The 23,125-nt window shown below is 43.7% G+C and overlaps 1 protein-coding gene across 4 annotated transcripts; it reads left to right on the forward strand.

The window, feature by feature from the left end:
* The first annotated feature begins 17 nt into the window (after positions 1-17).
* On the forward strand, positions 18-21,626 carry LOC122407922 (low-density lipoprotein receptor-related protein 2-like). 4 transcript variants are annotated; one of them, XM_043414408.1, is made up of 8 exons: positions 18-887; positions 13,782-13,944; positions 15,444-15,575; positions 17,691-18,008; positions 18,113-18,322; positions 18,405-18,821; positions 19,736-19,990; positions 20,729-21,626. In XM_043414408.1, the coding sequence occupies exons 1-8, from the start codon at positions 879-881 to the stop codon at positions 20,746-20,748; spliced, it is 1,524 nt and encodes a 507-aa protein (XP_043270343.1). In that variant the 5' UTR covers positions 18-878; the 3' UTR covers positions 20,749-21,626. The 4 variants fall into 4 exon arrangements, with proteins under 4 accessions (XP_043270343.1, XP_043270345.1, XP_043270342.1 ...); XM_043414407.1 differs by lacking the exon at positions 18-887 and adding an exon at positions 6,170-6,469; XM_043414410.1 differs by lacking the exon at positions 13,782-13,944.
* The last annotated feature ends 1,499 nt before the right edge of the window (positions 21,627-23,125 follow it).

Genomic DNA, 23,125 nt, shown 5'->3' on the forward strand with positions numbered 1-23,125 from the left:
TCTGGCGAACGCATCGGTCCAGAAATTTGAATGCATCGCCGCCTACCGCACCGATAGATCTTGCCACGTTCCTATTTATAGTGTAGTGAAAAGTCTGCGATTGTGTGATGCAAGTCTATCGGATGAAGAAGACCGCGCGCCGCCTGAGCAGAATAATTCGACCAGACGGTACTTGGACTCGTGTCTTCTCTAAATTTATTCTTCGCCGGAACTCGCATCACCTATACACGATACTGCAGACCAAAGAACGAGCGAATTCTCTAGAAAGCGCGCTTTTTTCTGTGCCATCAACACACTATGTTCTTCAAACTCGCGCCAAGTCGTCTTTTTTTCGATCGAATAATTAGCAGATTTAAATGATAAATAACACTCGAGAGTCAAATTAAAATACCAGATTAAAGGATTCAACTTTCGCGTCGAATAACTTCGTTTCTTTTTATCGTCTCTTGGTAAAATTTGAGAGTACCTTGTTTATCGGCCGTTGAGAAGATATTTCGTTTTTATCGATGGAGTTAGAACGAAGGAAAAGTAGAACTGCGATGTTTCGTCGCCGAATTTGTATACCGAAGACTGCAAAGTACGGATCGTACGGATCAATGTCATCAATGTCAATCGGTACCTCGGCTAATTCGCCGCATCGCGACATCGCAACGAATGCCAAAAAGACGGTGAAATTTACAAGTAAAATTCTTTGACACGGTGCTATCGATTAAGAAAAGTATCTTCAGTCCATTTTTGCCTGTCTTGCGCGGGGCTAAAGGAGCTTTTTGTAATCTGACAAACAGTGTCGAAGAATTTGTGCTCGGAATATTAGAGGTTAGGATAGCTAACCGACCCATTTCGCGGGAAATGGTCAGAGACAATTCACATCTCTAATAATGGTATGGGTAAGTAGATCCGAGAAACAATTGATGTTTAAAGAGTGAACAATAAAAATTAGTGATACAAACTGGTCACAAGCAATATTTCAAAAAATCGTGATCGAAATCTAGACTCTGTCGTTTGGCGTCTCAGCAATACGAGAGCGCCTCTCGTGAGTTGTAAGTAGACTAACTAAACGGTCGAAGATGTGACTTGGAGAGACCGCGGAACGAAAAAAAAACGAATTTATTATACTCGATTGCGTTTCGTTATTTTTTGCGCACTTCCACTTCACCATTCGAACGTGTACGTTCACCAAAACGATAGTTCGTTCTCCCCGAAAAAATAAGTCCCCACGCAAATATGTACTTGCGAACAAAACAAAAAACTATTGACAATCGGGATTCGCAGCGCGAGTCCCTGTTCGCACTGGCCTCGGTTAATGATCGGCGCCTATTGATCGCATTTATTCGTAAAAAGTATCAATTGTTACGACAGTATAATGAGTAGCGGTATATTCTAATGGGGAAAGTCGCCGATTATCGGAATGAGATAAGTCGCGACTTATAAGAATAAAAACAGTCTACATATACAAATATTATTCGCACGAAAGGTGAGCATGCATCTTCGAAACACAAACATGCATATTTGAGCCACGTGTGCGTACACAGGTGGTGATTCGCTCACAGGGCATCCTACTCTGAGAGTCAACGTACGCTCGGGCTATAACAAACGGTTCGTACTGCATATACGCCGCGGTGGCGTGTTTGTCTGAATTCCAATGTGTACCGTGTGCATACGTACGCGCCCTCGTAATGCGCTCTTTCTAATAATTTTTAACAAAATTCCCAATTGACTCAACTTCCTCGTGCACTTTTCATTTTTTTAATTTGTCCTGGAGCCGGCCTGGCAAGTGACGAATCGAAGCGTTGATTCATGAGCCAAAAGAGGCGATTCTCGAGCAAATTCGTAGCGACAAAAGTTGCTGCGGACAATTTTTTTTCAGCCCTTTGATCCTCGTTACCGCGAATCCTTCGCGCTGTCTATCCCCGTATGAGGAATGGCAACGAGACACGGGGGAAAAAGAGCTCGCCGCTTATTTCGAAATCTTTCCGCTCGAACGGAATGAGGCTGGACATAATCCGAACGATTTATTTTATTCCGAACGATTGAACGTTTTGATGGGACGAAAATGGCGGTCATGCTAAGCGAACACGGCGCGATAACTCTATTTATAAACGCGTACGTACAAAGTTTTGGGTCTTCCAGATTTTAACATCGATTCGCACCACTCGGAATACCATAAATTTGCCAAGAGCTCATATACTACACTTTATGACTATCTGTGGGCAAAACACCGTAAACTCGCCTCGCCTCTATGTTCTTTCACTCGTGAAAAATACAAAAGAAAGATTTACACGCAAGGGCGCGATGCTCGGAATTTATCATCTCGGAGGCCTCCAGCCCGATGCATAAGTAACAGCGCTACGCTGTTATATAGACAGCCACCGCACCAGCACCGATGTATATATTAGATACAGCGAGAACAACACGAAAATTCTAGAGGAAATTACTAGGAATACAGCATCTCGGGGACAGTATATACGTACTGAATTGCAGCATTAATTCGAAGAGCAGCAATAAGAATTGTTCTATCCACCATTGTAAAAAGACCATACCTTTTGTTCAAAAGACTCGAGGGTCTTTTTCTCTAGAAGCATAATAAAAAATCTTTTCAGTCACTTCAAATGTTTATATCGTAAAGTATGCTCGGGCAACTCTGAAAAAAAACTATATGTATGGTAAAATGGGAGGAAAAATTGGAAAATTCAAAAAATACTGCTGACAGTGAAAATTTGTGATTTACATTGAATTTCCACTTATCTGTAAGTGCAAGTCTGACACGATGAATAACACTCGAGAACAAAACTAAATATAGTTCTCACGTGCATCACTCTTTGCTATCCACATAAAGTAGTTTATAATTGAAGGGACGAAAAATGGTAAAATTCAAAAAATACTGTGCTGTTTGTAATCGGTGGGTAAATACTTTGAAAATTCATGAAAAATAATACATTCCTCACTACACAAAAGGAATCCGTTTTCTCCGTGAAGATTCTCAACACAAAGTCACTGTTTATCGGATTCCTGGCTTAACAACGAGGATTCCATAATTTTCAGCTCGTGCTGGATCCTTTTCTCCTGCTTTTATGATCACAACCCTCCCGGCTCACTCTCGTTCCATAGGCAGGGAAACGTGTGCGGCCGAATGAAGATTTTTTTCGTTTTGCTTCATCAACTGGAACTCCGGAGAGCAAGTCGAAGATAATGAAAGGAGGAAATCGAATTCGAGGCTCGGAAATGAACATTTTTTACTCGTTAGCGCAGAGATCATGGGGCCCGTTCTTTGGGTCCCATAATTTTGGGTTGGAGTCTCACGATCTATTGGCTCCATTAGGTCGATGCTGAGGGAGAAAATAAAGAAAATGAGCTCGTCGAGATCCCTCATTCGTCTCGGATGTTCGGAAAATAAGTTGATGAATTTGAGGCACTGCACCGCAACGACGACCGTTATCCGTTGAACTTTATTAAAGCAAACGAGAAAGACTTTACTGTGAATGAGCGAGTGCACGGACGAATGTATATCGTTGCATAATGCGCGACGCTAATTTCGGAGTACGCGCGAGTCTCACACCGATGCTGCATCAACGGGTCGTATGAACACTTGGAATTATTGTGATTTCCGTATGCGCATGAAAGCAATGAAAACCGGTAGCGGCCGCGGTGGCACAGTTCGCAGGATTAACCTTTTGTTAACGAAGCTAAGAATTGTGTACGCGTTTACCGGAGTAATAATGTAAACCGGCTGTACCGTAATTCGAGAATAATATAAAGCTTGAAACAGAGAATTATCCACGAAACTCAAAGTTTCGAATCGTTCGGTGTGAACGCTCGATTGTTCCGGCTACTTAAGGTAGATCATGCGAGAAGGATCGCATTTTATGGGTGTCTAAATTGGGTCGATTTTTACTCCCTAATTAAAAATATAATCACTTTAAAATGTAAATTTCGAAGGAACTTTAAAATTTTCGACATTAGACTTGGAAAAAATTCCAAGGTTCGAATATTTCGAAAATTTCAAAAATCGAAAAAATGACCTCCGCATGGGTTCGAAACATCTTTCACGCGATTCTGAGTCGAATGAGACAAAGTTGTAGTGACCGAAAAAAAAAAAAATTTCGAAGGCAGTAGACTTAGAAAAAATTCCAAGGTTCGAAATTTTTTTTAATTTTTGAAAATGTCAGAAATCGAAAAAATGACCTCCAAATAGGCTTGAAACATGTTTCACGCGATTCTGAATCGAATGAGACAAAGTTGTGATGACCGAAAAAAAGAAAAATTTTCGAAGGCAGTAGACTTGGAAAAAATTCCAAGGTTCGAAAATTTTCGAAAAAATGACCACTAAATGGGTTTGAAACATCTTTCACGCGATTCTGAGTCGAATGAGACAAAGTTGTATTGTAATGTCTAATGTCGGCATTACTAATTCGACATTATAAATTAATTTTTAAACTTATCTTTTGGCGCATGAAGTTACAAGCCATTAATTAATCGCGGATCCATAGCACTGACTGAAACCGAAATTTCATTCGTCTCTGGCGAAAAAACTATAGTTTTTTATGTCAAAAATCACATTAGAGAGCGCAAAGGGTAAACACAACGGGAAATGGATCAAGAAAAAAGTATTAATAAAAAGACGGAAGGCTATGACAGGAAAGAGTCAAGCCAAGAAAAAGAAAAATACCGAATTTTTTCCCAAACCTTCGTTATATACTTCATTATCAATGTGTACGTTTTTCATAAATAAACGTATTAATGAACATTAGTGTTTTCGCGCGAAATTGAACAAAAAATGGAAGATGTGTTTACAACTCGCGAAAAATCTAAAAAAGAAAACAATTCAAATAAAAAAAAAAAAAAATTGTTATTTGTGTTGGAACAAACATCGTCCGAGTCGGACAAGAGTCGGAAAGGGCCGAATTGTGAAGCAAGAAGCAATTTGCTATGGAGAAAAGTAACAGATTGCTTTTGACCATCCTTACACAATGAAGCAAAAAAAAAAGAAAAAAAGAAGTTCCAATGACTAGGAGTTGAACCGGACCATCGGCAAATATCACTTATTGTTAAAACTACCATTATCTATCCTAAATATTTATAACTAATACTACACACGGAGTAGGGATGAGTCGACTAACCTCACTTGAAATGTTCGAAATGAAAATTCTTTGAGACAGTTTGACTGATTAAAAAAAGGCTCTGTCGGCCTACGCAGGGCGATGGCAAAAATGGGTTGTCGGAGCCTTTTTTCAAATAATTTCGACTTCGAAATTCGCAGCTTTCTCTCTCGCACTCACGGTTGCGATATACCGACTGATTCATGCTCTTTTGCGTCAATTAAATTTAGGCCACGCCCCCACGTCAGATCCTAACAAACCTGTGTATTTTTCGACACTTTTCAAACACGTTGGTCTCAATAACCAAAAAGATGAACCCTGCCGCATTTCGAAATGCGCGTAAGTCGACTACCCATTCAAACTTTGTGTAAATTTCAAGACTTCTTAAGAAAATGGTCTCATGCATGAACTACCTTAAAACGGAGGCCTCGTGAAAACGAGCCTCGGTACCTCTACTTCGTACAGTCATATGTAGATTTTAGTAAGCTTTCGAGGTCAGGCAATACCATAATTGCCGCTATACTTTCATGGCGAGTTAAATAGCGACGAGGATGTCAGAATTTTTGGCGCAAATAGGTCGCCGCGGAGATCGTTTGGATTGAATTTTTGTTAAACGAGTTTTTTTCGTATGCGAGCGAGCGACTTGAAAAAAAAGAGAAGCGGAGGCTCAAAAATTGGTTGAAAAAAATTCAAGTTTAGAGAGCGCAGATTACCGGTTTTGGTTAATGAAAATAACGAACGAATCGGGAGTAACGAAGCGTCCGCGGGGAGGGAATCTCGTCCGATGGAGAAACGAGAATGCCGGACAGGCCCCAGGTCGTCGTTCAAACAGGGAGGTTCGCTCGGTCGCGCTCGACGCGGCAAGAAATTCATCCCAATGGGGTAAGAGGTGTGGGGCTACCACGGGGTACCGCGATGAGCCTCTCGTGCGAGTTACGAAGACGAAGGAGAAAGAGACGAGCGCGGTGGTGGGAGCTGCCGTGGGCCCGTTGGGCTCTCTTTGCCGCGCGATAGATCGAAAATACCCCGCGGGGCCGTCTTCGCGTTCAGTCATCATCACGCAGGCGTACTAAGCGCATCGGCACGTGTGTACCCTTCCATTTATCAATACCGATCGCGGTGCGTCGATAAACCGCTCGCTTTCGTGTCATTTTATTTTTTAAATCCCCCCGTGCAACGCCCTTCCTTCAAAAGTAGTAGGAAAATCGAAATTCTCGTTATTACCGGTCGTCGAAATATCGCGAATTTTCGAAATAGTTTACGATTCAACCGAGAGTAGAACCGGAGAATCGGGTTTTTAAGGAGGATAAGAAATAAACGGGATTATGAAGGCGAAGAATTCGTTGAAGCTCTTCCCGTTTCTGTATTTTTTGGTGAGCTCCATTTATTTAATTCTGACATTGAGACTCTCTTCTAACGACTCCCCCGGTGCTTGAAATACTTGGTTGTTCGTGTGGGTTCCTGGTTTACGTTCGGAGCGTCAGAAGAAACGTATTTTTAAAGCCCGCATCGAAAACATCCGCTTTTTATCGAATAATACATTTGTTTTTCTAACGTTTTGTGTTTGGAAACAAAAAAAAAGTATTGCAACCTCGGAATAGGTTTGCTCGAGATGATTCTTCTCTTCCGAAAGCCCATGTGCTTCTGAGAATCCTTTGAAATGGCGTAGCATGGAAGTCTCGTGAATATTTGTCCATGTTTTTTGTCGTCCCAGCGAGCAGAGCGATTCCTTTTGTTTGCTCCTTTCTTAGCTCATTTTTGTATTCGTCACTACATAATACGAGCGTGTACATCCTTGGAGCGTAAATTCTAAACGAGCGTCGTGTCATTGACATCGACTTCCCCTTCGAGTCTCGCCCGAGGAAGAATCGTCAAAACCTTAAGAAAGGGAGGAAGAAATAGAAGAAGGGACCGGCGCGAGTACGGCGGAGGGGAAGTGTTGGGACGAAATGAAAAAGAAATAAAAACGTCCGGTCGACCATTGGATCCTCGAATTTTGAATACCCCAGAGCACGCGGTCACGTGTCTCATTCGTTCAATAAACGAGTCACGCTCCCGGCGCAATTAATATTCCGCTGTACACTGTTCTCGGCGCATATCCGGACTCCGAAGAGTCTCTCGTCGAGCATTTTCCTCAACAAAGAAATCCGCCCGGAGAGAAAAACTTTCTTTCAAATGTTTTTCGAAAAATGGGAATGCTCGTACGTGCGATGAAATATCACCGGACACGAGATTGTTCGTTCGTGGATACCGCGCGGTTAGACGACGTTCAATTTTGGAAGAATCAAACGGCGCGGGCAAGATCGTAAATCGGAGTCAGATCCGAGATAAACTATTGTCAGCTTCGTGCTGGTTATTATTTCAACGAATATCGCGTCTTTCCAAAGATTTCTTCGCGTTCATTGAGATTTTCGAGTTCCTCGGTTCCAACGAATGCGAAAGACCGGGTCAACAGCCAGTTTAAATACGACAAGCGACGAAGGTCCCCCAAATCTTTCGTACGCGAACGATCCAATCCCATAATCCGCTTCCTCTTTCGTATTAAAACTCTTAGTAGCGAATCACTTAACAAATAACGGTTGTTGTTTTTTACGAGTAGAGCCTCGGTCCTTGCCGCGATCTGCACTAAAATGGGCATAATTAAGAAATTCCTTGGTACATCGTCGAAACTTGATTCTGTCAAATTTATCCTCTCAGTTGCGAAGCAAAGCCGACGACGATTCCGAGGAAATGAGACTAAAGCTTTTTCGGCTTACCCCCTTCGCTATTGTCGCAGTACCAAATAATCACAAAAGTGAAAAAATTCGGTCAAATGCAAATGAGTCGAAGCAAGTTATTTCGGTGGCTCGTGAAAACACGTAAAATAACAACGTTGAAGTTTGCGACTTTGGAGTCCAACGAAATTAACGAAAAAGACATTTGTAATTCATCAATTTTTTATTTCACGAAATCATTGGTGTTAGTTGAGAGCCATGAATTGCAAATTCGGTATGAAACAAAATTGGAGAATTACTGGAATTATTAGAGAGCTTTTTTACATCATTTCGTTGGACTCCAACGCTGCTGCGAACTTCAGCGTCATAAAAGTATGGACGCTGATATGAGAGAAAGCAAGAAAGACGGTGTGGCGGGCGAGGTGTGTGGCGTCGGAGTCACGAATCGACCCGAGCAGGCATTCTGCGGTAAGAGATCAATTTTCCGATCTGCGCATCTTCACCGGTAGCTCGAATCGTTCGAATCGATAGCGCAAGCTTCCGCGCGGCGGACTCGTGCGTTCATCGGCGAGATTTCTCCACGATCGCGTTCGCTCTTCGAAGGTGATTTTACTCATCGATGGTAAGACCATCGATCGTCCTCTCTCTCCCGCAGCAGCCACAAGAGCAATCCGTTCTAATGACCTCGGAATCGAAGCGATACTCGCTTCCGGAGTGCGTGCGTGCGAGAGATGATTGACGGAATTAGATCGAATGGGAAAGAGTCTTGGGATTTTTAGCGAAGCCTTTTCATTGATGGGAAACACCCGATGCGGGGGGTAGCCGAGTAACCGGGATAACGGGCGGGTAGAAAGTACGAACATCCGCAAACTCCTGACGATTGTCCAGATTTTCAGGCAGGAAGCTGTGACCTTGTGAAAGAATGAGCGCTGCAAAGAGCCCGTGTCAGAGCGTCCCAGTTCATATTCCCGACGCACAACTAAATCAAACAAACCCTGATTTTAATGTCGCGCAGATGAGGCGACTTTGCGCGAACACGGAGAGACTTTTATAGCAAAAATTACTATGTTTTTATAGTAACGTCGGACCACATCGATATTATAATAATAATCGCTACGGAGTGTGTCAAATAATGCAAAAGTTTGGAGAACCATTACCACAGTTCGTAGTAAATAACGCGCTGTATTATATCAAAAATGAACATGGAGCGAATTTTGATAAAAAACATAGTAAACAATGAAATGATTTGATGAAAATTTAGGAGATAACATAGCAGTCGTTTCTCTATGCTATACGAAAAATTGCTTAGTTTCGTATTTTCCCTTTTACCGCAGTGAATTTTGCTCAACAACATAGCAAAATTCATGCGCTCGTCAATTGTACGAGGCGTTGCGAGTATAAACATGAAAATTAACCAGTGACACATAGTAAAATTTCAAGCAATTTCTCCAGCCCAATTCACCAATTTTTAACATTTCGCCAAAGACACGAGTGACATTCGGAAATCGATACACCGTTCGATGTAAGAATGTCGCATACCTAAATTTTGCCTGTCGTACGTAGTAAAATTTGAGACACCTGCTTTCGGCATCAAAATTACTATGCACTTTGGTGAAATGTAATAGAACAACGCTGCTATAAAACATAGAAAATTTGTTTGTGTATTCATCCGAAATATTCGTATAAAAGTCTCTCCGTGAACTTTTGCTGCAGCCAAAAATCGTTGCGTCCCATATGCCCTGTGGAACCGCACTCGCGCCAGTGAGAATAGCTTTTGTTCCTTCCGACTACAGCCGACTCGGCTCGCGAGCTTCCAGAACGAGAAATCGATCATAAAACCGAGCAGCGATTAATTTTTTTCTTCTCGAAGAAATAAAAATCAGAAATAAATGTAGCACCAGTGCCATCCTTGAAAATTCAGTGTGTACGTGGCTTTACGACGAATCGGCGTGTGTGCGTGTGTGTACAATAAACTAGTAGTAGCACACAGTAGTAATATGCCGAGCTGTTCGGGAGGGCCTGCTCACGCAGATACTAGCGGATAATTACGAGGGTCGAAGCTTCCGCGCTACGTGGAAAATATTACCTCGTTGTCTGCACATTCGAGCGTGCTCTATGTGTACGTGTGTACGCGCCCATATACTATCGCATACATAAGCAGTACGTCGCTTCTTCTTTTTCCGCCTGCTCTTTCTCTTCTTCTTCCTCTTCTTCCTCTCGGGTTATTATTTGTGGTTCGTAAGGGCTTCCCCATAACAATGCCTCGGACGTTAAAACTATTATCGGAAGAACGTGCGGCTTCAATTATGTTTTTCGACATTCTCGGACTTGTTCGCGTCACAATTACCACGAATATACATTGCTGATTAGCCAGATGGGCGCGGATATGTGTTTTACATTTCGTTCGTCCGCGCACACGTAACGCGTCGCTCGTAATTTCAGAATAAATTTCACAAAAGCTTTGGCTCTTTGTTTTTACAAGCTTTCATTAGCTCCGTACTGCATCCCCTCGGAGAGTATCAACATTCCGTAGCGAACTAGATTCAATGCGGAGTTCAGTAACCTTGAACGGTGCTATTAAGGAAATTCGTGGTGGCTATCGAATCAACGGATTTCGATTTAAAAAATTTGAATGCGGTAATGAATAATGAAGAATGTCCTGCCAAAATTTTAAGGCGCGAGGATACTTTGTTCGAGGGACAAAAATTAAAATGGACTCGCCGAACGATGAACACGGTCTTTTACGAGTTTCAGTGGTTTTCCCGCCTCTGTATACACTGAGAAAACAAGTCACTGGAACAACGAAATGTGGCATGACGGGGTGTCAACAAGGTTAAACATGACCAAACGAATAAAACAGTTTTAGATCAAACTGCAGATTCATTCTCTCCGAAATGATTGTAGTTGAATGAAGAAAACTTCTAATAACGTCAATTGCTATTGCTAATTAACAATTTTTTTTCTCAGTGTACGAAATTGCCAGGCATTGACAGTTTTTGCACAAACTTCCATAAGTGATGGAAAAATATCTGAAGAATATGTCTGCAGCTTGGTAAATCTGTTCAATACTTATAAAGTTCGCAATTGATGATTTTTTTTACGAAAAATTATGATTATCGGGAGTTCAACGCATATATGTTACTTTCGCGATGGCGACGTTGCAAACGCGCGTTTTTTTAAACCTCAGACTTCCTTTTCCGATCGACGCGACTCGCACTACGGGGGACTTGCAATAAAATATGAAGAACGGATGAGAAAACGTTGATGTAATTAATAAAAGCTTCTTTTTCGAAATTTCTGGCATGTTTCAACAATGCCAAACGTTTGAACACTGACTATGCAATAATTTTTCTTCTGACTAACTCTGTACCGGATGAACTTCCATCGAGGCTGGCTGTAAGGTCCTTCGGACGGAACTTTGAGTTAAGGAGGTTTCCCCGCCTCATTTTTTCCCCATTCAAATTCGCCTTTCTCCGGATGAACGACGACGATTTTCACTAGCTCCGCGACCCTCGAGCGTGCCTTAGTTCCACAAAATCATCCGCGCCGACTACCCGCGTGACTCGATATCCTTGGATATCCGTCTGCGGCGAGTGTCATCGAACGCCTCTCATAACGCGCGCGTCGACAAGTATTTTAATCGCGTATCCAACGCATCGGGACGCTCCTGTATTATGCAATCTCGCTACGCTCCTGTGGCTACCGCGATGCGTTGCGTTCACGAGGAAATCATAATTATTACGCGCCCTCTTAGCTACTCGCATGTCTGTAGTGTGTAGCATAAGATGCTGGTATAATCTGGTCAACTCTCGCTCTCGCCTCACGGTACTTTTCTTCCATTCTGGCTCCTCCGAGGCTCCTCTATCATCAACTCTCCACTTCTCTCTTGCCATCCTCCCTCTTGCTCGTCAGAGAGCCGGAAAAAACTCGACTCTAATAAAATCGTAACAGTAAAGTTTCGATTATACGGCTCACAACGCGCGTTGCTCTTCCACGTACAATTTAATTCTGCTCCGTATTCCGCGGCCGCGGCGCTTGAGATGCGAGCATCAACGCACCGCGTCGCGGGGCCCTCGGGATATTGTCACTTATTCCTTTTTCCATAACACGTGTACACACGGAGCGGCTAACGAGAGAATTTTTCTCTGTGAGCCGCTGTAAAAGATGGAATAAGAAGAAACGGAAATATTAGGTCACGATGCAATTTTCATCCCGAGGATCGCGGCCGTGGAGTTATCGTTAGCGGTGAATTTCTAATATTCGCTATTAAAAATAATATCAAGTTTAATGTTTGGGGTGGAAAGCAGATATCGATCGTGGGTAGAAAAAAGATTTGCTTCGCACGCAGAGTTATTCGTAATTAGTGCAGACGCGCCGCTCGCTCGTTACGGTAATATGCTTGATGATGAATTATATTATATGCTCGTGCAACAAAGATTTACGTGCCGCGCGCCCCGTGAAATTCTCACACCAACGTAGTTTTATAGAGACGTTCACCCGCGAGATTCACCGGCGCACCGGTGGTCGTTAAGGACCTTGGGATAACGAATGCTCGATCGAAATTCAATTTACACGAGAAAGACGTGAACGACGACGAGCGAGCGGAGAGGAGCAGGGTCGATGCGTTCGATCGCGCGCTCGCGTAAACACGAAAAATTGAAGTTGCATCGACGAATGTCCGAACGAATCGCTCAATAATCGTGCGTTCCTCGTAACGGTGAGAAGATTGTTGAACCGTTTCTCCTTCTTTTTCGCGTTTGTTCAATCTCATTTCACATTTGCCGTAGCATAAGCAGGTGAACGTTCCCTCTTCCGCGTGTAACTCGCTTTCCCGCGCGCATGTTTCCTCACACGCTCGCCTCGCGCTTCGTTTTCATCGTCATCCTGCGCACGAGGACGTATACTCATTTCCTCGTTTCTTATTCTTGCCTCATGCGTAAACCGATCCACCTTGAACCTTCTTTTGCGCAATCTGTTATGGGGCAAAATTGCTCGACATACGTAACGGTCCTGAGGCGCGCAAGTCTCGCATGCTTCCACACGATGCTTTACACGCATCGTGCGCTCCGCGCGCGCACTTCGACGGATAACCGCCCGTCACCTCTGTCAGCACGCATCTGTAAACACGCACTTCCCACCATCTATTTTCGTCCGTGCAAATAACTTCTATTTCCGTATTCAGGTCGTCCCGTAACCGGCTATTTTTTAATCGCACTACCAAATCATTGCCTCGATCCACCCTCGCTACAGCCCTCGTCCGACGAGCCGCTCGCTGCGTCGTATTAAATCGATCAATCGAAAGCACCAAATGCTTTAAGAGCGAACTCGCTCCCGGAAAGCCTCTACAGGAGTCATCGCGTTTCCAACTGTTTTCGAAAACTTGAAAAATTTGTTTTTTCGATGCGCCCGGGGGAGCGGAGCATTTCCAGGAGGCTTTCCACGATCGTTTCGCACCCCTGGCGTCGCTTCGCGTCCACAATAACCAGCCGCAGCACCTCGCTTCCTTCTCGCGTAATCACACCGGTGAGATAATACAACTGGCTCCTCGGTTCTCGCACTCTTGTGGGGCCGGTGTATTCCGCAAGCGTGCGTAAACTCACGCGGAACAACTGACAATCCGAAGCTTCATCTTGTCCCGCCCGGCACCCTTCCGTGTGGATGACTCGGGTGAGCGAAGCACCGCGGCAGGTTTTGCATTGTTCGGGAATCGTGGGAAGCCGGGGAGCGATTAGCGCCCGCGTCTAATCGTTCCGAGACTCGAGTCTCGATCCATCTGTTTGAGAGTCGGAGCGCAGAACCGCGTGTGCGCTTTTTCCAAAACTTCTCTTACCGAAGGCGTCCTCGCGCATGGACAATCGATATTTTATTTCGTGATTTTTAAACACTTTTCAAATTCCCTGTTAACGAAAAGAATTCCTAATCGAGTTTAAGAAGAAGAATAAAGCGAGGCGCATTTTTTCCTTCGTTTCAGTTCATCTCTCGTTCAACATCAAGCATCACAGACCTCAAGCTCGGGGACAAGTGCGACCGGGATCGTGACTGCGAAGCAGCGATAGAAAACAGCCATTGCCACTCGGGATATTGCCGATGTCGAGGCTATTACGCCGCGTACAATGGCACTCGCTGTGTCGAGGGTGAGCAGAAAAAAAAGCAGAGCCACTTGATTTTTTCCCCTGATAAAAACTTTGCACGGAGAGAATTTCTAACGTCAAATTATCGCTCGAGGCGAGACACCGAAAATCGAGTAGACGCTAAAGTTTCTCTACTCGAATCACCAAATTTTTATCTCTCCATAAATCCTACCGAAAATGCTCCGCTTCAACCACTTTATTTTAGAAACAAACTTCAATTCAGTGTTGACGAAAGTTTGTATTCCGATGAGCAATAATCTCGGATGAGAGGTCGACGCTCGACTTGCCTCGCGACACGCTAATTTTTAACTTTCAATTCAGCCCGCGTAGAGACCTCTCTCAAATCAATAACGGCACTTCCGTTTTTAAAGTTGGATCAATCGTACCAAGTTAACGGTCAAACTGTCGCAGAGAACGCGGTCGATCATGAGATATTTAAAATGAGGAGCTGTGGGCGAAGAATTCTTGCGATAATTAACCTCGCGAATGTCGGTTCATACGAATATGGAGTCGAAGCGGAGGTATCGATGCCGCGCTGAACGGCCAGACCGTGACGAGAAATCTCTAGAATCTCGGGTTGAGGGAGCTCGCCGATACCGGGGTTTCATCCACACCCGCAACCTGCCATCTTCTCTTATTCTCTTTCCAATTTTCATCCGCTTTCCGACGCCGCCGCGCGCAGCATTTCGTTTCTTAATAAATATCGACGAGACGAAAGAACGAGAGAAAGAAAGAGGAGTCGATAGTCTATAATTGGATCTCAAATAGTGCAATGGATTCAGGCCCGATCCCGTGCGCAGGGGATCAGATCTGAATCGATTAAAGGCCTCGAGACCAATTAAATTCCGCTCGACTATACATGTCCGTAGAAATAACGTTCTTATCGTGCTCCTATGCGTCGGGGATAAAAATTTTTTAAACAAATTTACAACTGCAATCTCTCCGCTCATCTTTCATTTTTTATACGTCAACCGAGGTACGAACACGGGTTTATTAACCGCGCAGTCGATCTCGCTCTAGTTCCAGCATTGTTTAATTATTTCGACAATGACGAAAAACGCCATCACAACCGATTCGCCAGAGAAAATCGTTCAATTTGTTTTTCTCCTGTTCTTTTCGGCTGCAAGCTTGTTTCAGGCTGGGCTCGAACTCCGTTTTTATTAATAATCTTGAAAGCATGGAACATTCGAATTCAGTGGTTGGAGGGATCGCGACCGCGGCTGGCTTCGGAAACGTATGAATTTTCTTCAAAATTTGGATAACGTGAAATTTTGAAAATATTATTGCGCCACTTGGAGGAAAATGTGGAGTATTTTAAACGACTGAGAAAGTAACGAGGCACGGGTCGGGGTGACAAGAACCTTCGCCAAGCGAAAAAGTCTGCTTTCCGTGCAGGCGTTTCCGGGTCAAGCAAAACGGACTTTCCCGCATTAAATTTAACCATACGACCACAAAATACGATAGTATTTTCCATTTATATAATTTGGCGTTTCCGTTTGCAGCAACTTTGCTCGGCAACGACTGTTTCGTTGCGGAGCAATGCTCGATGAAGGTGGCGAAAAGCAGTTGTCTCGCTGGGGTCTGTCGATGCGAAGAGGGACATCTGCAATATCGAACGCATACTTGCCTCGGACGTACGTACAGTTATGAAATACTCGCTATACATCGAGCAAGCCAGATTGAATTTTAATGTTGGGCCCAAAGACTCGGCAAAAACGTCTTTGCATGCGTCATCCTGAGCAACATAAACCAAGAAACGTTTTTTTTCCACCTCTCCCAAAGTCTTTACCGACTGAAGCAGCCCCCAACGAGTCTCTCAGACTTTTTGCCTCCTTTCCGCTCCCCGTCTCTCACTTTATTCCGTAATATTTCCATGCAGCTTTTCTTCTACGATGAAAGATCAAATCGTGCAAAAATATGCATTCCTACAAGCTTTTAACATGAGCGCGTGCTTACCGGATAGGCACGCGGCCTGCACGATGCCTCGCGAATGGGTGAACGTCGTTGGGATCGTTATCACACTTGGTTGCATAGTCGATCGATTAATCGAGACGAAGAGGAGCCGGATACAGATCGCTTCGGTCCATGCAGTAAAAAATGCGGATTTTGTCGCGATACACTCGCGATATCTTCATGGAAGAAATTAAAGTAGTTAGGCCGTTCGACAAGTCCAACGGGGGTCCACTTTTTTACGGTAAATGATAGTTTAAGGTCCCCTGATAACGATAAGCAGTGTTCCGGGGCCTCTTACCGGGCAAAATTTGGAATCATTTCATTTATTATATAATTTTCAGTTGAGTCAATTTTGAATCGCAGGAATTTCATCAAATTTTTTTTTGAGACTGACTCACGTGCTTTCGTTCGTCTAGCAGCTTCTTTTTTTTTTTTTTTTTTTTCTAATGAATTGACCATTCCTTTTTCTCGGTGGCATTAAATCGATACAAGCTTTCTTTCGCACAACAAAAGTGTTCAAGTGTGTTTATGATATTTTTAAAGCATTTTGTCACATTCTTATGATTCAAATATTCTCAGTGTAAGTGTTTATCAATTTTATTAATAATTTAGACTAAAAATTCAATCAACATGAAACAGTTGCAAACTCGACTAGTCATAGAACGGCCGAACTGCTCTAACGAGCGTGAAGTGTGAGGAGCGAAAATCTTGACAGAAGTATAAAAAGCGTGTTAATAATGAACGAAAAATTGTAAAATTTTGTTCGAAAATTTGTTTTGTTTACGATACCGCTCCGTAAGGAAGATCAGCCGCGGATGCAGCGGCGCCTCGGCGCACCGAATTCAATAATTCAGCTCTACAGCCGAGGAAAATTTGATTCCGTTACAAAAAGAGAGGTCGCGTTCGTGGCAACGATTTGCATTCGTTTATAATACGCACTCGTGCTAGTTCGTCGGTAAGAAACGAAGAAGCAAAAATGTGCATTTATAGTATACTCGTACCTCCTGAACAAGCACAGAATCTCAATGCCCGATCAAAAGGGCCATCCCAGAGACAAAGTTTATTTTTCCTTTTCTCTCTCTGTACGTCCGAGGGAAGAGTATTTATCAAGATTCCATCGGCCCTCCGAGTTGGTTGCCCGCAGAGGCTTCTTCCTCCGTATATATTAGCTATAGAGCCGTATATATAACTATCCGCTTGATGCTGAACTTATAAGGAAACACGCGTATCGATGATACATAATATACTACAGCAGTTATGTCCTTACACGGTCGGTACCGCCTATCGGACTTTCCACGCCGTATCGACTGCTTCCACGACGCGTATGAGGTTCAATGACAAACTCTCTTCGGATCGATGTTCCTGCCAGTAGTTTATCCACTCCAATCACTCATTCGGTCCTGCCACACTCTTTTTTTTAAATAATCCCCTTCGATTTTCAACTCCATTCTGTTCAACGTGCCAAATGCTCGTCGACTCGAATTCGATTGAAAGCAACAACGTCAGCGTTGCGGTAAGACTCAACGGAGGAGCGTCGATAGCGGAAGGCAGCGTGTGCAACCGCGTGTGCCTATCACCGAGACCCGCCGCCGCTGCTCTTCCGTACGGCGGCTCCTATGCTCACCTCTTCCTTTCGCGGTCGCGTAACCTTTGGTAACCACATTTTTTCGGACTCTTAGACGAAAGGCGCGAAGGGAGGGGAATTTAATGGAGGAATTTTGAACGTTAATGTCCAACGAATAATGACGAGTTGATGTGGTGGATTATTTTGGAATGTTTGGGTGATTGACCCACAGCCGCGAAACCCGGGGAGGTGTGCTACAGTAACGAGCATTGCCGACTATGGGACAGCGATACCCACTGCGACTTCCACATACCCGACCTCTTCGGACTCTGCGAATGTACGGTTCCGATGCGTCGAGACGGGTACGTCTGCCGACCTGACAATCGGGTCCGACCACCACCGCCGCCGCCGCCTCCGCACCTCAATCCTGTATTCGCTCAAGGAATCGGTAACGACCCGCAGGTTTCCAGCGAAGCCTCGGTCACCGGAAAGCCTGCCGGAGAACCAATCGGCCAAGGTCAGAACGACGAGGACGACGATGGCGAGACCGGTGAGACGAATTTTTGGGGTTACTCGCCCGGCTTTCCTCGCGTACAGTCATCAGCGAGCTCCGCAATCTTTCTCATTCACGTTTTCTCTTGAAAATTCTTGCAGGTGTTCAAGTTTCTTGGTTGAAAAACGCCACGAGGCTTCTCTCAACGGTTTCACCGATCCCACGGATCCCTGCTAACATCGTGACCCGATCGTCCCTGGCTGCGACGAGGCCGGACAGACCGCACAGCAGCAACGAGTTCCCTGAGGATGACGCGATTGTCGTCGAAGCCGTGAACACGGACTTGATCCAAACAACCGGCTCAACTTCCGGTTTGTACACGTAACTTATTCCAAAAAATGCTCCCTCCCAAATGGTTCAAGCAGCCAGAGTCAGTCGCTCGATTTTCCGCAGCCCCGGTTAAAACTGATCGGCACGAGACCGAAATCACGAGCGCCGTCAGCATCGGCCTGCCTTGCCTCAACGATCTCGAATGCCGCATGGCCGATCGCGATTCACGGTGCATCGACGGCGTGTGCGAATGTGCCCGACGTGGAAACGGAAGTCTCGCTTGTGGGGCTAAGAACACCGGATGCGCGGCAGGCACCTTCCAGTGCCGGAGTACCGGGCTCTGTATCAGCTGGTTCTTCGTCTGCGACGGAAGACCCGATTGCGCTGACGGCTCGGACGAAGAATGCACCAACTCGAGGTGCCCTGCCCAGGCGTTCCGATGCCCTACCAGCGGAATCTGCATTTCGAGGGCGGGACAATGCGACGGGCGCAACGATTGCCCCGATGCCGAGGACGAAGAGGGCTGCAAAAGTCGTCGAAGTATGGGCAACGCTTTTTTCCTCTTTCAACTCGCAGGATTTAGATTCAGTTTTGACCCTTTTGTTTCAACCGATTATCAATTCAAATTCGCTTTGATTAAGGTTACTCCTGTACTGCATGCTAGTCAAATGAGTGCTGAATTTTCAAAACGCTTTAGACCAAGTTCAACGTACCGATTAAACTTATCGTTAGTAGATATGTATTCAAGCATATTTTATTAACGTGAAAAAATATTTAAAATGATAATTTTGCAAAACTGTCAACTGATAGATGCAAATTTCCATGATGACACATTTTCACAGATATTTTTCAAAGAATCATCTGTATTTTTTAACCGATTTTATTCCACCGAGTCTCATTTTGTTCCTCAACTGATCCTCTACGAATTCACCGCGTAGATTTTCCTTTGAACTCATTCCTTCAGAAATTATGAATGAAAAAGTTTTTTCACTTAATGAACAATTAGCTGCGACAGTGAAACGATCGAGTTGAAAAAACAACTACACGGTGGATTCATAGAGGACCGGTTGACGAACAAAATGAGACTTGTTGCAATAAAATCGATGAAAAAAGGCAGATAATACTTTGAAAAATACCAGTGAAAATGTGTCAGCGTGGAAATTTGCATTTGTCAGTCGACGGTTTTGCAAAACCAGCGTTTTTAATATTTTTACATCTTAATAAGATACGCTGTAATACAAATCCACTAACAATACATTTAATCGGTACGTTATAAACTCGGTCAAAAAGCGTTTTGAAAATTTAGCACTCATTTGACTAGCATGCAGTACAGGAATTACCTCAAGTCTTTGAAAGCTTGCGTTCATTTTGCCCAAAAAATATTTTTTTTACAAAATACGAAAAAAACCGAGAATATCGGTTTCCGAACTCAAATTACATTGAAACCAATGCAGAGTGCCCGGAAGGAGCGTTCCGCTGCAACAACGGCCAATGTCTGCCGGCCTACGAGTTCTGCAACGCCGTCGTCTCTTGCCGAGACGGTAGCGACGAGCCTCGAGGTGCGTGCAAGACGCGAAATCGTTCGCGAACGAATTCACGCACCTGTCCATTCAAATGCGCCAACGGAAGATGTCGCTCGGACGCCATTACCTGCAGCGGTCGAGACGGATGCGGCGACGGATCGGACGAGATAAACTGCTCGGTCTGCAGTAAGCACTCTTCTATTTTCTCTTTCTACATCTTTCGTCTCGTACTTTGTACAGTGTAACTCGGTATGCGAGTTGCGAAATGAGATTTACTCGTTGGAAAAACCAACCGGACGATTCATCAGATTTTCTGACACTGACAAAGAGAACGACGCTCGCGACCCACCAAACCTCGGAGCCAGGCTGGAAGTATGGCGAAGGCGCACTATCAATTATTCTCCTACAAAATTATATTTCCACGGTGCTCTTCTCTGAACTTACCGCAACAGCGACCACTGCCACCACAAATTGCCTCCTCTCTTGACCAAAAAAAAAAAAGAAACAACGAATCGAACGTACACGATAATTGTTAATACGTCAAAAAAAGACAATTGAGTTGATCGACGATTCATAGTCACGATGACAAAAAATCTAGTCCTAAAATTACTAAAATTTTGTGTGAAGAAACCAAATTGAAAATACCAGCGTTCTCGTGCTTCGGTACACATTTTGTCGTAGATATATTGTTCGTCCGCCACATGAATTTATATCATTGTATGTATAGACCGAACAGGACGTTGATTATCTTCTCAACCAGGATATCATGACCCCACTTCTCGTATCGCAATTATCGGTCGTTTTCAACTTTTACTTGTTTCTTGGATAGGAGAAAAATGTTTACACGCGATTTGAATGAGTGTTCAAATTGTATTTCACATGTTTGAAAAGCCACGTGTGATTTACTGAATTTTTTATTTTCAGAGTGCCCGATCGTCTCGTAGGAATGCCCGGACGACCATCCGCAGTTATGTTGACGGAGAGTACATAACGAAAGACTCGGTCGAGCACAAGAAGCAAAAAACCTTCACTGGAGCGTGGATGCGTGACCAATAATTCTCATTTAATTTTATTTCATGCGTTCATTCGTTCGTCGTATGGGAGAAAAATCAAATACTATTATTTCGTTCATTCAGAGATACGCGTAGGTAAATAACTGTTTAGCAAATAATTTATTCATTAATGTCGCATTTAAATCAATATTCTCGATAATTAGCAATCTTTTATTTCGAACTCGGGAAAGTGAAAATTCGAATTTATTTTAACAGTAGCTTTTAAGTGAATGTTTTATTGCGCCCATTATCGTGGCGGGCTCCTCCGTCGCAGTGCGAGTATTATTTATTCAATGAACCATTTTCCGTAGTTGTCATTTCGTTTTGCGCACAGTCTCGAATCCTTCGACTTTCCTCATTAAGCCACCGACGCGGGTGTGACGTGGCGCAAAATCCAATGAAACACGTCGATTTTTTCGTGTCGTTTGTACATTTTTCAAACGGTACCAATGAGCAATTCGAGGAGTTTCTACTTCTCTTTCTTCCAATCGTATTATAGAAGTACAAAAATAACAAAACGAACAAATGTGTGCTAAAAGAATGTGGTGCATTCGGGCGAGCGGACGTTTATGTATTATTCATCAGAATATTACCTACGTCAATGAATTCATCGATCGATCTGGGCATGTACTTCAACGCTCGATATAGAAACTGAAATTTCGTAGCTACTTTTCTGTTATAGTGCATAATTGAAAGAAGGCCATGTGGCTCATTTATCTATATGTGCATGTACAGCGACCGTTTCAATAATAAAGAAAGGAAAAACGAGACTCTGTCGGTCTGCCGCAATCGTCGTTTACCAAGTTGGAAAATAGAAGCGCATTTTTCCCGGTTTTCCAGACCAAATGAAAGTAAAAGTAAATTAATAAAAATTCAAAAACTGAGCAACCTCGAAAAAAAACGTCATCGAAATGAGGCTGCAACGTTTGGAGAAATAGTGAACCGCATAGCGCACTCCTCCACGACGACGTGGATACGTGGGACGTAGTGCGACCAGATACGAAGGTCAACAAGTTGAGCTGCTGAAAAGGTGGGAATGAGAGGGTGCGAGATGGTGGCGAAGGTGGTGGAGGAGGAACGCCCGCGAAGGGAGAATTCGCGTCTGCGTGATCGGGGCTGCATGACCGAAGTGGGGGTGCGCTCCCCCGCTGCACATCCACACCCTCGGATCTCGGCACTCGGGTGCTCGTCAATACTCAAGATTTCGTCAAAAAACACCATTGCATCGGGCTCCGGCTACGGTTTTTTCGTGAGCGCGACAACTGTCATCGATTCAGCTCTCTTTCTTCTCGTCCCATTGTCTTTCTGTACTCGTCGAATTCTCATCCCAAAATAATTGGTACCGAGTGTTCGGAAACATTTGACGAAGTAGGATAGAGTATTAAGGTGGTGGGGGACAGGCTCACCGTTGATACTCCCAATTTTGGCCGCTATGCGTCGCAAAAACGCTTCGAGTTTATTAATAACTTCGCACCGAATCTGCGGGCATCGTCAACGTCTAGGCAAGTATCCTTTTATTTGGCCTTTTTTTTTATCAATCGAGCAATAGTCGAGACAGAAATTTTTTCTTTTCAACTCTCGACTGCCCGCGGGGCAAAAAGACCGGAGTTGTGCGTTTCGCTGCGATCAGCTGATAGGGGTGATTTCTTTGAAGCAACTTTTCTCTGGAACGGTCACACTTGTCTTGACCAATTTTTTGCTTGTGTTTTCTACATGTGACGGACAGTGTTTCATAGTTTGTTAAAATCTATGACAAACTCGCTCGGAAAACTAATACTTACGTTCAAACTTATTTTTCCACATCGAATCAGCGGTAATCAAATCATCGAATATAAGAACCAGAAACAACTCCCGACGAAAATTAAATTCCATTACGTTTTATTTTTATTTTTTATTTTTTGTTTATATTTGTTATTATTATTTTTCAATTATTTTATTATTTTAATTTTCTGTGAGATTACGTTTGTTTTTATTACCACCTTCATTCTTTGTACAATCATATACCATCAATGAATATTAACCATGGGAATCGAATCTCGAGGAAGTTGCACTTGGGGTATTCCTTTCACGAACCCGAATATTCTACAAATAACTGATATTAAATAACAACAAAGTAAAAGTGCATGCGAATAGGTAGGCGAAATTTCAGGTCAGGTTATCGAATATTTAATAAAGAATTAAGACTTGAAAAATCGTAAAATTTATACGGCAGTTTATGGAGATTCTGTCATCACCGCCTATTTCTGTGCAATATTTCTTATACTAAATA

The sequence above is a fragment of the Venturia canescens genome, chromosome 3 (assembly GCF_019457755.1).
Source record: "Venturia canescens isolate UGA chromosome 3, ASM1945775v1, whole genome shotgun sequence".
NCBI lineage: Eukaryota > Metazoa > Arthropoda > Insecta > Hymenoptera > Ichneumonidae > Venturia > Venturia canescens.

Coding starts and splice junctions, on each gene's coding strand:
- LOC122407922 (XM_043414407.1), top strand. CDS start 6,422: ATGAAGGCGAAGAATTCGTTGAAGCTCTTCCCGTTTCTGTATTTTTTG. Junction 15,576..17,690: donor AACGCATACTTGCCTCGGAC/GTACGTACAGTT, acceptor ATTGACCCACAG/CCGCGAAACCCGGGGAGGTG. Junction 18,009..18,112: donor GGACGACGATGGCGAGACCG/GTGAGACGAATT, acceptor AAATTCTTGCAG/GTGTTCAAGTTTCTTGGTTG.